Source organism: Zonotrichia leucophrys, chromosome Z (genome assembly GCF_028769735.1).
Source record: "Zonotrichia leucophrys gambelii isolate GWCS_2022_RI chromosome Z, RI_Zleu_2.0, whole genome shotgun sequence".
NCBI classification, from domain to species: domain Eukaryota; kingdom Metazoa; phylum Chordata; class Aves; order Passeriformes; family Passerellidae; genus Zonotrichia; species Zonotrichia leucophrys.
Window position 1 is genome coordinate 55,848,816 of NC_088200.1, and position 14,189 is coordinate 55,863,004.

At 42.8% G+C, this 14,189-nt stretch overlaps 2 protein-coding genes across 12 annotated transcripts in view; both read left to right on the forward strand.

The window, feature by feature from the left end:
• NRG1 (neuregulin 1) overlaps window positions 1-14,189 on the forward strand; it is a 460,758-nt gene that overhangs the window by 349,028 nt on the left and 97,541 nt on the right. For 4 of the 11 annotated variants that reach the window (XM_064735366.1, XM_064735367.1, XM_064735368.1 and 1 more), the window contains exon 1: window positions 11,284-11,911. The exons of 6 other annotated variants lie outside the window; for them this stretch is intronic. In XM_064735366.1, the coding sequence (XP_064591436.1) occupies window positions 11,284-11,911 (628 nt within the window). Of the gene's footprint in view, window positions 1-10,711; window positions 10,792-11,220; window positions 11,912-14,189 lie in introns of those variants that run through there. One more of the 11 variants, XM_064735365.1, reaches the window with a different exon arrangement.
• On the forward strand, window positions 10,672-10,833 carry LOC135459389 (uncharacterized). The gene has a single exon (XM_064735377.1). The coding sequence runs from the start codon at window positions 10,672-10,674 to the stop codon at window positions 10,831-10,833; it is 162 nt and encodes a 53-aa protein (XP_064591447.1).

Consider the following 14,189-nt stretch of genomic DNA (forward strand, 5'->3'; position numbering starts at 1 on the left):
TAATCTGTAACTTTATTGCTTGTTCAAGTCACACAGCTTTATTGCTTGTTCAAGTCACACAGCAGAAACAAAGTATGTTTCTGCTGTTCTAAGCCTTCATTTCAGGAATTCTGGCTCCATATTCATGTTCTGTGCCCCATAATATGTTGTACAGAGCAACAGAAAATGAAATCTGAAAGGCATTTCTTCAGCATTAATGTACAGATACCAGTTTGAGAGATGCATGTCTGTAATCATAGGTCACTGTTTGGTGTGCCAGGAAATGAGCACTTCTGGCCTGATCTGTCCCATATTCCTTGAAATCACAGGACATATATGCATACTTTTTCCAGCTTACTGTGAATACTGTTGTTTTGGTAGGAAAAAGGCATCGTAAAGGTCTTTGTTTGAGGTGCTTCATCTCATGGGGTACTATCTGTAGCTGTTTCCTCTCTGCCCAGCCTCTGTAGCTTGTGTAATTGCTTTTGAACATAATCCCATTCATAGATCAAAGAAAATGCACAATCTTATTGTTGCAACTTAATTTTTCCTGGACTAATTCTTACAGTTGTCCTTTGTTGTCCATCTCAGTGGTAGATTCAGATGCATCATGCCTTTCAACTTCTTTTCCAAACAGCTGGTATTATTTAGCCTCTTCAGTTGGAACTCTTGGAAACTGTCTCATTATGGGCAAGCTGACTGTTGCCAGTAGAGGTAACTAACTTACCTCTACACTGGTAAGCAGTAAACCTGAATTTTCTGTCTGCTGCAGCCGCATTAATAATGCATAATGTTTCCTGTAATTACATACATGCACAGAGATTACCTGTTTTTTTGTTAGAGGAGGAAAGAAGATGGAGGTGGGGGTGAAAGGTGGTGGAAACAGATACAAGTAATTATTAATGCTGATGAGACCCAGCTGCATAGGTTTTTAATTAGCCTTTGTCTAACCCTAATAGTCACTGTTGGGGTAATACTAGCACTTCTTAAGCAGGCTAGTTTAGAAAGGGAAGTGTATTGTCTGCTTACACCTGCACTGTGTAGTGTTACTAGCACATACTCAGCAATGCAGGCCAAAACGATATCATTCTTTTCGGTTCACTTGAATTTTAGTCATATTGTATTCTTCAAGGCAGTCTCAAGGAGTGAACTCTATGCAGCTGCGCAGGGCTGCTTTCCTGATGAAACCATGAACTGATACCTGATGAAGGAAAGGAATGCAGTATACCAAATTTCACATATCTTTCAAGTGTTAGTAACAAGAGAATGTTACTAATATTCAGAGGATCATTTCAAATTCATCAGTGAAGCAGGAGCACAATCTCTACTCTTCAGAGCAAAAGGAGTTCAAAATTCAAGACCCCCTGTCATTTCATGCCTTAACTAAGCTGAGGGCTTCTGGAATACATGGAAATGTTTTGCCTATGAATGGGGGCCAGCCTGGTCCATCTTTGGGAGCTTAATCTTTGTCCTGTGGAGTTAGTGCCTTTAGAATGGAATCTATTTTGGTCACATCCTTGTTTTCTCCTCTAGCATGTGCAAAGTTGTTAAAATGTTGTTCTTTTGTTGGAAACCAGAAGAAAGGACAAAGGATTTAGTGCAAAATTAGAAACACTGAGCGGTTTTTCTGGCCTTTGGCAGCTTTTAATTTAATTGGAGTTAAGCAACAGTTAAGCAATATGCAGAGTTAAAGCAAGAACAAAGCATCTCTCAAATGAAATAATGTATTGGATCTTCACTATTTCCATAGCTGAGTAGGATGAAATCTTGCTCACACTGGCGAGATATTTGACCCCATCACTGCAGAAGCAAATTTCTGAAGGAAAGGGAAAGTTTTATAAGGTCTGGCTTCAAAGTGTGGCCCTGGTCAGGAGGAGATTTAGGGACTCTATTTAGTTTAATTTATGTGCATATAGGCCAAAGACACAAAGTGCTTTTTTTTTTTTTTGTTGTCGCCCTGTAGACTTCACTTCTCCACTTCGCAGCCACTATTCTCCACAGGCATAATATACCTGCAATGATGTACATGAGGACAGCTCTATTTTATTTGACTTTCTCTCTGGATGCTAATATGGATGAGCTTGGCTGGGAACACAGAATACAGGATGATCTTAGCCCTGCCTCTCTGGACCACCTTTTCAAATAATCTTTCAGAGTAAATGCATTTATTCCTTAGACATCCTCAAGAAGAAGGAAAACGACAGTCTGTCCTCGCCATTCTGTTTTTGAAGTCTCACTGCTACTCTGTAGCCTCTGCAGTGAAACACAGGCACACATAATGCACCCCCAGTGGACATGACCTGCCGTGTGAATGCAGGAAATGCTGCAGGAATAATGAATCCTTCAAATGAAATTATAGTTATAAACTCATTCTGATACATATGTATATGTGTATCAGCTCTGTCACTGCCTTTGATGCTCCATTTCTAGGTTGTTCAATGTCCTGCAGAAGGGGATGTTTCCAAAGCTATATTACAGGACTTGTATCACTCAGTAGCCCATATTGCCCAGCGCTGTTGTATGTCCATGTGTTAACTATGAACAAGTTTTTGTAATAAATCTGCTTTGCCCTGGTGTAGGGGTCTGCTCAGTGTCTGGAGCAGCACAGAGTCAGCTCTGTAGCTTTGTACCTGCATCAGGCAAATGAACATTTCTTTAAGGTTTCAGGGTTTCTTCTTTGCCAGTTTCCTCTCTTGCTCTTGAAAAGACTCTGCCTGATGCACAAATATTGAAGTTCTGTGTGTGAGAAAAGTTAACTAGCTTAAATCTATTGATTTCTGGGAGATGAAAGTTTTGCTTTTCTGCTAGACCATACAGAGCACCAAAAAAAGAGCCTAGGTGCAGAAGTGATAAAGATGTGACACGTTAGGCTTTGCATTTAAAACTTGGCTATGTAATAAAAGCATATTTGGTTAGACTACAAACTCATTACTAAACAAGAAATATCCTTTGTCATATTTATTTGAATAAGTCTTAATTTGCTGGAAACTGACAGTTTTCCTGCTAATTTCAGCAGAGTGATTCATGCCTTCTATGGCCTTCTGAATGCACTAAGAAAGAATATTAAATATTAAATGGTACTAGGTACTAAGATTCTGAGGCATGATGAGAGCTGTTGCTTTTGTTATTGCTGAATTTTTGCACTTAAAAATATCTTGTTGATTATCTGTTTCAAACAGTGGACATATCAATTCTGCTAACTTGTGCATAATCAGGCAACATATAAACATGACCAGAACTGAACCTTACAAGTGTAATTTAATTAATATCTCAATTTAGGATAAGGTGGATTAATTTCATTATTTAGATGTATTTGTACAAAGTTGCTAAGCAAACCAGGTCTCGAGGTGAAATTATAATATTTTGGGCAAGCAGAATTCTGAAATTTGGAGATTTCTGCAGTATTACTTTACTGTAAGATGTACTTTAAAAGTCCAAGCCACAAATATGATAATGTCCTAACATTAATACATGTTTATTTAATGATACAGAAATTCCTCCATGCAGTAGGCTGCCTCCATGCCTTTGACTTCTTTTTGCTTTTCTAATAGCAAATCTATTGAATGAACATATAGTAATGAGTTACTCTATTAAGAACTCCATGAGCAGTTACAATATTAAAAAGTGAAATAAAATATGGTGCCTTAAGATTTAAACAGCTGCTGTTGAGAATATGTGCAGGTACAAAAATAATTCTATTTATCCAAACAAAACAACAACAACAAAAACAAAAGATGCAGTAAGTAAAGTCAAGATATTTCAGAGTGATGTGTAGCCTGTTGGGATCTTCTACATGCCTCTGCCTAAATTATGCACAGATTCAGGAAGCGCTTTGGGTCATGGTTTCGCTCTGTGAAGTCTTTTGTGAGAAGACAAGATCTAGACTTCAGGCCTCTGGAGCATGGTCCTATTCTCTTTCTTCCAGCCTAGGAGATATGTGGGTATTTACAGGATCAGCATGAGAATTAGGGCTGAACAATGTTAGTGCATTAGTGCAAGTGACAGAACAGAAGGACCAAAAAGAAAGGAGTGGCAAAGAAAAGGATAATATTGCCACCCAAACTGTTTATCATGAAACCACTGCACTATGCTCCAAAAATGCCTTCTCAGTTCCTGATATAGGCTCTGATTCAAAAAGGCACTTAGATATATGATGTAGCCCATCTCTGATCAGGAAGGCATTTCACCAACTTGTTTAACTAGATGCACATTTAAGTATTTTATTAACTGTGTGTCAGTGAAGAAAGGGTAATGCCTTGATTCAGGGTTTTCAGGACCTTGAATCAAATTATTGTCCAGTGACTCTGCCAGCAGTCGGAGCACTGTGAATACAAAGGCTGACAGCACAAAATCCTGCATAGCTGAGCCTGTGCAAAATAGCAGTGTGTGCAATTGCAACTGTCCTATGAATACCATGAGGAATTTTTTCTGTCTGAATAAAGTGGTTCAAAAGCAGGAGTGCAGTACTAAGATAGGTGGGAGTTAATGACCAAGCCTGAGCCCTGTGACTTCACTGCTTCTCCAGCTCACTGCCACAGTGGGAAAATAAATAATCACAACGGCCCCAGCAGGTTTGCTGGAGATGCAGTGACAGAGTGAAGAAATCAGATCTGGGAAAAAAAGCAATTCCCAAACAAACAAATTTAAAAAACATCTGAATTGCACATGGACTTTCTCTGTCTGCTTCTGCCCTCAGGCAAAAGAGCCTAGCAGAGTGCATTTCTTGTCTTTGCACCTCTTAAATGTTCCTTTACCACATGGTCGAGATAATTACCATTACCCTGAACAGTGGTGGGCCCATCCCCGTTTTGTGACTTAGCAGAGGCTGGGGAAGTGAGTCAGTGCCATTGATGAAAAACCCTGATATTCATGGTTTCGTGTCCTATTTCTGTGTCTGGTATAGTACCACTAGCTCTGCTTTAGAATAGGATGAAAGAAACTCAGTGTCTTACATTTCACTTGAAGATGAAAAGACTCAGAACACTTTTTTTGTTCCCCTGAAATAACAGCCCATTTTATGGCAGTTTTCAGTTTCAATTACTGGCTGTAGCTATTTAAAGTATAAACTCTTCTTAGAACAGCCATTGTTGTTGTGTTGTTTTTTTTCAAATCACTGTCTCTGCAAGACACAACTATTGGACTTACAGCATGTAAATGCTTGGTGTAAATGTGTACATGTGATGCCAATACAGAAAATACTGCTACAGAGGCAACATGAGCTCTCCCAAACATTTTCAGAATCACTGCTGTTTGTTTGTATACTGTACTTCAGACATTTCCAAGTAACATACTAGTGTGAGGACCTGCTTCTGAAACACCATCATCCAACCAATGTAGTTGGTTTGGCTTGAGGGTACAAAGAGGGTTAGAATAGCTTCCTCATGTCCCATCTTTTATGTTGTCTGAAAGTAGGGGGTATTCCCACAGCAATCCTTTGTACCAACCAAATTAAGCTAACACTAATGATTCTGCTGACATTGACACATTTAGTCTCATGTTTATGCCTGAATATGTGCTTATTTTTACTGTTTATCTTCTCTTGCCTTTTCTTAGAAGCTTGATGTTTCATCTCCTCACTCACATATGGCTACAAATGGGCAGAGGGTTTAAAATCAATAAAGGAAAGAAGTTGATGGAAATGGGCAGGAGCATAAAAGCAGCACTATCATCTGTGTTATATTTACATCAGGTGAAAAATAGGATGTCTGTGTGCAAGTGACAGTTTGTCCCCTTTGAACATTTTGAGTTCAGTGACAGGACCAGTATAGAGGCAAAATGAAGTTTTCTCTTTGCGCCATTTGAGCTGAGAGATGAGGTTCCTAGTAAGGGCTTTTGGAAGGACTCAAAGAATGCTGGCGTCAGTCCAAGGGAAATGGATTATGGAAAGGAGATTGGTGAAACACTGAAAGGATGAATAAATGAATCATTTTCTACCGTGTTTGATGGCCCCTCTTCCCACACCATGACTGCTGGCAGTAATGTCGCTCATTGGGCCTGATCACTTGCTTTGGGTCACTCCTCCATCTTTATATAGTGCACTTATTTAATTTGAAGAAAGTGCAATCAATAAAAAGTGATCCTTTTATCTTCCTCATCAATCTCTTCTTAATGAACATGCACTTTTTTTTCCTTCTTAGATTCTTAGTTACAGTGCTTTTAATTTCTCAGTGTATGGTAGAAAAAGGGGTGCAATCAAACACACGATGGAGCAGTTGGTGCTGCATGTTGCTGGTTGCTTCTTACTGAAGAATAGACATGTTCTTAAAGGAAGCCAGTCGCGGGGGGGGGGGGGGGGGCAGGGTGCATATCACTTGTCCTATATTGATGTATGGTCTTCTGAGTATACTTTCTTACACTGTTATACACCAGAGCCATGAATAACCACTTGTGAAGAGGTATTTTAATTTCCTAATGTCCCAGCAGTTGCAAGACAGTAGATAATTCTTAGGGAATCTTTTTGTGGACTATTGAGGCTGTATTTGAAGGACATAGATACTTGAAATTCAATAGCTTCCATGAGAATGACTCATCAAGCTTACTTTCCAGAACTTTCAGCAGGTTTGGGTCTTATTATGGTATGACTGAAGGGTAAGCTGAGTTAAATGGTACTTGTGCTCTAGTTTGCAGGATGATGTTGGTCATAATCACACATCTAGTCACATCTTTGTGGCTGGCCAGAGAAAATAGTCCTCTGCAGTTTGAAGTGCACCTCCTTTTAGCACTTATAAAACTGCTGTTTTGTGTTATTTCCTTGAGCCTTTTGGGAGTGAAACTTTGCAAAAAAAAACCCCCACTTGATTCTTTGCAAAAACACTCCATGAAGTTTTTCTAAGGCTCTTAGTTTCAACCTGTTATTTGGCAGGAGCCCAAATCTCAGTCATAGATCAGCTTCATTAGTGTAGAGTCAAACTGTATTTTCCTCTAAGCCAAAGAGACCCAAGCTACGTGGGAATCAGGAATAAAGCTTTGCACATGAAGCTAACCTTACTGAAACAGGCAAGTAATTTCCTTCCTTTATCCTGCTGTATATACCACCAATGGGCTACCCCAGTAAAACTTCATTACCTTCAAGGTCATGCCCCCACTTGATTTTCCAGGCCTCCCTTCCAGTGAGCCAGTTCCTGACTCTTCCCAGCCTCTCATCTCCTTCAGCCAGGCAGAGTCTGTGTTTAAGCACAACATGCAACTGCTAGTGTGTCTCTACAGAAATGTAAAAAGCTCAAGCCTGCAGGATAAAGCATTTCTGCATTGCTTTGCGGGCAAGAGGAACGGGAAGGACCCCTGAAGTCAGTGACCTGTACCTTCAGTTTATACTTTTATCTTCAGACCCGAAGTGAGAGATCATCGTCAATGAGCTTTTACTACAGCCTCGAGAGCTGACTCAGAGAATAATGTGCTCCCGTATCCACCCCATCTACGTGGTAGAGCGCACGAGGTTTTTTTGGTCCGAAAGGTCCCAGGAGGAAGCAGCCCGTAAGGTATAGGATTGCAGCATAGCGGGCAGGCTGTGTTCTGGCCTGGCTTTGGCCACCTGTGGAGCGGGGCCAGGGAAGCTGGCTGGGCGATGATTCAGCACCTCCTTTCTCCCTTCTCGTCGGGGAATAGCGGGACCCGCCAGGCACCCCGAAGGCGGGGACAGAGCGCAGGGTGCCGCCCCGCTCTCCTCGCCGCAGGCCCCGTAGCCCCTGCGGAGCTGGGGGACTGGAGCAGCTCTGCAGGCTTCCCTGCGGAGGGGAGGAGGGGGAGGAGGTCTGGGCACAGCCGGCTGCGTGATGCTGAGGCAGGCAGGCAGCGCGCCAGGGCTGGAGGTGCGGCGGGGGAAGGGACCCGCAGCGGAGGAGGGCACTGCAGCCTGGCCGGGAGCCAGGGACCGCGGGCACGCTGCGGCCGCGGAGCCGGCGGGGTGCGGGCCTGCCTGCCTGCCTGCCGGGGGGAGCTGCTGCGGGCGGGCTGGGTCTGCCGGTGGAGGAGAAAAAGGCGGGGAGAGATGCTCTCCAGCCCCAGTTTAGCCAGCCGGGCTGGGGCAGGAGCCGTTTGGAAAAGCCCATTCCCGGTCCGTGCGAGCTGACGGCTCCTGGCGGCAGCCGGGTATGAAAGAGGGCGATGCCCCCACATGCAGAGGAGCCCCTGAATGCGTCCCTCGTGCAGGTAGCCCGCTACACCTCTGTCCAGCTGTGCAGTGTTTTGCGTGTTCGGTTTAACTTCGTGGCAGCCCTTACACGGAAGATGCAAGTTCTCCACGTTAGTTTCTGTTCAGCCCGGCACCAGGAAGATGCGAACAAAGCAGGAACATGATATAAAGAGGGCAGATAAGTGTAGATAGGATGGAGGGTCACAAAGATTACTGGAGATTGAATGCAGGCAGTTTGCCAGGAAGACCAGTGCAGGAAAGATGTGGACAGGACTGGGGATTAAACACAGACTCAGAGAAATGTCAGCAGGGAAAATTCTCTTACTGGAAATAGGAAGGTTGAAAAATTAGACATGGATAAAGAAGAAAAGGAATTTTAAAAAATTTCTGCCAAGTGCTCAGATGCTGTAGTATCTCATCTGTGCAATGAATAGAATATTCCCAGCTGGTTGTCAACTTGCACTCTTCTTTAAAGAGTGATGCTGTAGCTTCATACTTGAGGAACAACTTGGGTGTGTGAAAGTGTGTCTGGTTTTCCCAGATTTATCAGTTGATCAAATGAAAGGTGCATCCTTTCTCTAGAAACTGTGCTTACTTGTAGCCACAGACCACTGCACCTGTCCCGGCGCTGCTGCTTTTTGTTACACTTTCTACAGAGGTTGTGTTGTCAGTGCTGTTTGAAATAGGTTTTGAGATGCTCGAGAGAGACTGCACTGATGCAGGATATTACCAGCAAAAGAGAACATGTGCTTTGTAATAAGAGAAGCCATGTATGTAAATATGCAGTGCAAGCTGTTCGTTCTGTCTGAGGCTGCTGATCACATCATTAACCTAAGGACCAGACACTTCAGTGGTAATGTAGGCTAGATTGTAAGATGATTTATCTTTTTACATTCCTTCAGAGAGTGCTATCACTAGCTGTGCTTTAAGGTAAATGCTCCAAGCACTTGATTGTAGTAGCACTGTGATTACTTCAGTGGGCTACAGCCGCCTCACAGGAAGCTTTGTGATCAGACATCCATCAATTAGTCCTTGATGTGACAGTCCGTAAAAACACTATGGGATTCATTCAGATTTTGATAAATCTTTTTGATGTGAATGTTACTAATGTTCCCATGGAAGGAGGGGTGAGATGGGAGTAGAGTTGGAGGCAGAAAGAGAACATGGATAGAATCAGATGCCTCTTTTGACACTACCAAAAATAGATAACTACAAAGGAATTGCCTGAACAAGACACCAACAAAAATTAGTTCAGAGCAATTTTTAGCACTTGATTCTTTGTCTCCTTATGCATCTTGCAGCCATTCATACTATGCAGAAAGGGGGATTCTCACCAGCAAAACTTCAATGCAAATGCTTTCATTAAGTCCAAGGACCTGGAAATTGTGCTATAAGTGCCTTGCCTTTCATACACATCTTTATTGTTGCACAGGTGTATTTTTCTGTAAAAGACAAAAGAGACTGGAAATAGGTCTGATTCTAGTCTTACTTTAATTATGTTAGCTGGACTGTTGATTTACCCCTGTATTATACTGCATTGGTGGCAATGGTAGTGCTACATATTAGAGACAGTGAGCAATGGCAGCCAAATTTAATGAAGTATAAGCCTTTAATTAATAATAATAAAATAGTTTAATTTTTTTTTTTTTTAGTCTAAGGTGAATGAGGATCTATTCTGGCAATATGTGAGCTCTTGAAGAGTGCATTCAGGAATTCAGGAATTGTCTTTAGTGTGAAGACTGGGGTTTTTTGTGTTTGGAAAAGGGTCTGGAAAGAGGTTGGAAAATGGAATTTTTAAAAAAGCAAACCTCTTTGCAATAGCTTGAATGAAAATTTATCAGAGATGGGAATGGCTTGGGGTTTTCATTTCTTCTGCTTGATCTAAGATACATTCCAGCCTTATTCCTAGGAAATAAAACTTATTCAGGAGCTTGGAAAGAAAAGCTGTCTCTAGGTGTCAGGCAGGGAGAAACTGCTTCTGGAAAGGGGTCTTCCCCCTGGGAGAGATCGAGTATCAGCCTAGGCGAGCCCAATCCAACCCAAAGAGCTCCAACCGACACCCAGTCCTTGCTGGAGGACTTTGCCATGGATGGCCGCTGCTGCCTCTGGCCACGCTTTGCCTGGAGAGAGGGAGTGGGTGGGTGAGCAACTCCTGTCCGCTCCCTCCCTTTGATTTGATGGCCTTTATTCCTCCTAATTGGATAAAATAGGAAGTCACTGACAGTCCTGCATTGCTGGGTGTACTGATTTCACTCAGAGCAGCCCTGCAGAGTGCGGGGGGTGGGGTAGGGGAGGAAGGAGCGAGTCTGTACATCAGGGAAACAGGCTGCGAGGGGGCTGGGGGAGCGGGGCGGGCGGGGGGGGGGGGGAACGGAGGAAAGTGAATGAGCGCTCAGGAGGACAAAGAGGGAGGGGAGATAAAGGGAGTTACCACCGTCTTGGCATCGCTCTTGCTTTCAAACCTCTCTGTAATGATATTGTTTGCAGTGATGCTCAGACAGCGAGCACCTGCTGCTCTGTAATGATTCAGCCTCTTTCAGCCGCCGCTGTAACACGACAGGATGCTGCTGCTACTGTCACTTCTACCGTTGCCGCTGTTGTTAGAGATTTTGCTTTTGCTCCTTCTACCGCATGACAATTGTTTTCCTCGTCTGAGCAGATACCAGCCTCAGATGCTCAAGGTGAGAGTCTTGCCTTTCGCTCTGGGCTACTGGTTTACTTAATCTGGTCAGTTTGTTCAGTGTTTGTGGTTTTCTTTATCTCACGACCCTCCTTATCCCTATTTTGTTTTGTTGTGCTTGCTTTTGGGGGAATGTTTCTTCCCTCTGCAGAAGAGCTGGAATTGCTTGAGAAGCGTTTAAGGAATTATAAAAGTGTCTAGCAAACAGGAGCTCAATAATTACAAAGCTATTCTCAGTTCAGAGAAGCAGAGACAGTGACAGAGGGCTTGGGGGCACAGGGACTGGGGGGGATCTAATTTTTCCTGTGCATTGCTCCTCTCTCAGTTTGGATGATGTTGCTGAGCTTCGACCTTTTATTGACTCCCACTCTGTGATTTTTGCGGAGCACTGTGACTATTACTACCGTCTCTTTTTGTCTGTGTCTCACAGTAATGGACTGTGATAGAGTTAAGGCCTTTTGGAGGTGAGCTGTTTGAGAGCTGATGCTTAAACATGTCTGAAGTAGCTGCCGACACTTTCCCCAGCCCCTCAGCTCAGCTGAGCCCTGATGCGTCCCTCAACGGGCTCCCGGATGAGGAGAACATGCCGGGGACCCAAAGAGAGGACAGGAGGGTCCAGGGGATAGCAGGCCTTGCCGCAACCTGCTGTGTGTGCCTGGAGGCAGAGCGACTGAAGGGCTGCCTCAACTCTGAAAAGATCTGCATCGCCCCTATCTTGGCTTGCCTGCTTAGCCTTTGCCTCTGCATTGCTGGTCTCAAGTGGGTCTTTGTGGACAAGATTTTTGAGTATGACTCTCCTACCCACCTTGACCCTGGGAGGATAGGACAAGACCCAAAGAGTGCTGTGGATCCTACAGCTCTGTCTGCCTGGGTGCCTTCGGAGGTGTATGCCTCACCCTTCCTCGTACCTAGCCCCAAGAGCAAGGCTGAAGTGACAGTGCACAGTGACAGCTCACTTGTACCCTCCAAACCATTCCTCCAGCCTTCTCTATATAACCGCATCCTAGATGTTGGGTTGTTGTCCTCTGCCGCACCTTCGCTGTCACCACCCGCCCTGGAGCCTACCACAGCATCTCAGGCACAAGCAACAGAAACCAATCTCCAAACTACTCCAAAACTTTGTAAGTAAAAGCTATGTGTTTCTTTGGGTTTTTTTCCTTTTCACATTAAAAAAAAAAAAAAAAAAAAAAGGCACTTAACTGTTCTGTGACTGTCTACAAGGAGGGCATGTGATTGACTTCTGAAGCTTAAGCATGTTAAGAAAGGTATAGCATGGGTTGCCTTCTGAGAACAGCATCTAGAGTCCTCAGAACTGAATTCTGAAGTGTGCAGTACTTGATCTGGGATGTCTGTAAAGGGCTAGTACCACCTTTTTCTCTGCATCCACTTGCAGGGAGGTACACGATTTGCTTCAAGGGTTTATCCGATAGCTATTCCACATAGTGTATTTTGCTTATAAATTGGCTTTGTCTCGTGTGCTGGATCTTCCATGTGTGTTCTTTGCCTTGCCTACAGAGCATTTCTGGTACATCCTTCCTGAAGTCTGTGGCTGCCAGATATCCCTATCATCCTCATGAAACTCTCAGAACAGTGAGAAAAAGCGACAGCAGATTTGAAGCAGTTAGAAACTGGGAACTATTAATTTAGCATCTAGCTTATGGTTTTTCCCTTTCTCTTAAGAGCAAAGCATACATTTCTCTGTGTCTTCCCCTATCTCTAGGAGCTGCTTCTTGTTTAACTTGTTTCTCATATATTGCCTTACTGCCTTTTGTGGGGCATTTCAGGAAAGCATTCTTGCTGATGTGAGAAGAGTCAATTTCCAAATTAGTCTTTGCTCATCATAAAAACAAACACAAAAAGGTATCGATATTATTTTCTTGGTAATCATAAAGCATCAAAATACTGCATTTCTGACATGTCATTTCTTTGACATTCATGATTTTAACCCACCAAATTCAAATCAAACCAAGCCTGCAATTTCTGAGCTGTGTAAAGCTGTGTAACTCTAGTAATAAAGAAGACAGCATACTTTTCTGCTGAGGGCACAGGACTGAGGCTCCCTGTGGAAAGCTGCAGTGATCAGAGTGAAAAAATGCATTCCTCACAAATTTCCTTGCAGGACCCCATGTCATTTATTCTCCCTCATGCCTTCCCTGTAATGCCGCAGGTTGTCACATTGAAGATGGCACATTCTGGACCTCACCCTGGAGCTCTGAAGTCACTAGAAGTTCACTTCTAAGTTTAGCCTGACTGGGACTGAACTTAGTATAGATATATGGTGTTTAGATTAAATCTAATTTTTTAGGCCAACCCCCTTGCCAGTGAAAATGAGCATAACTACAGTGATTTCAGAGGAGGTGCTTTCAGCTGAGAGTCAATCTTGAACAGCAGTTCCAGAATGAGTGAAAGAAAGTTCTGAGTATTCCTCTAGAAACCCTGCTGCCTCTTGCTTAGATGTGTGTGGCAGCCATCCTTCAGATCAAAAGTAATTTGTCCGATGAAAACAGTGTAATAGAGAAATACTGCTGTACCATTAAATGACAGGGGGCTTTGTCTGTGGTATTACTTGAATTAACCACCTTTGCAATTAAATAGAACTATACTAAGTGAGCTTTCTTTTAAATATTGCTGATGCATAATTTTTTTTTTTTTTGTAGTGCAAACATTCTGACATTAAATATATGACTTTTTAACACATTTTACTTCATAAAGTGACCAGACACCAGTCTGGTCACTTTATGAAGTAAAATGTGTTAAAAATTATTCAGTCATAATTGCCTCAAGAATCCCTCTTGAATTTCCACATATGTGACAAACCTTTTTCAAAAACATGCTAACTTTTATCTCTGAAGTAAAGGAAAGGGCAGAGGGGCACAGAAAAGATTCTTTAGAGTTGTCACTGACAAACAGCCATTATCTGCATTCAGAGCTGCTTACATCTGGGAAATAAATTGTGGTCCAGAAGTTTGGTGATTAGGTTGAGAGGGGTTTTTTTCATATTTTTATTTGGGGGTTTTGTGTGTGTAGGAGTTTTTGGGGTTTGGGTTTTTGTTTAATTTGGCCTTATTTTTAAAAGATAAATTTGTTTTTAAGGCTTGTGAAGTTCCATAGCTACACACTGAAAGGAGAGGGAGAACTGGTAGCAGATCAAGATGGTTTTCTCTAGGGGAGAATGTTGCATAGACAGAATTTCTTCTAACTGTGGTACATAATTCTGACTGTGGCAAGAGTCTCTGATTATCTACAAAGAAAAAGCAGAAAATCTAGCTGGAAAAATACACGGCAGAAGGTCTGCCTAAGAATTCCAAGAGGCATGAAAAGAACTTTTTTGGACGGCTCTTAAAGCACTGTCTTGGGGTTTTTGAAACAGCTGCATTTCAAACACATCATTGTGTTTTA

Excerpts from the sequence above, each read along its gene's own strand:
- LOC135459389 (XM_064735377.1), top strand. The coding sequence starts at position 10,672 with ATGCTGCTGCTACTGTCACTTCTACCGTTGCCGCTGTTGTTAGAGATT.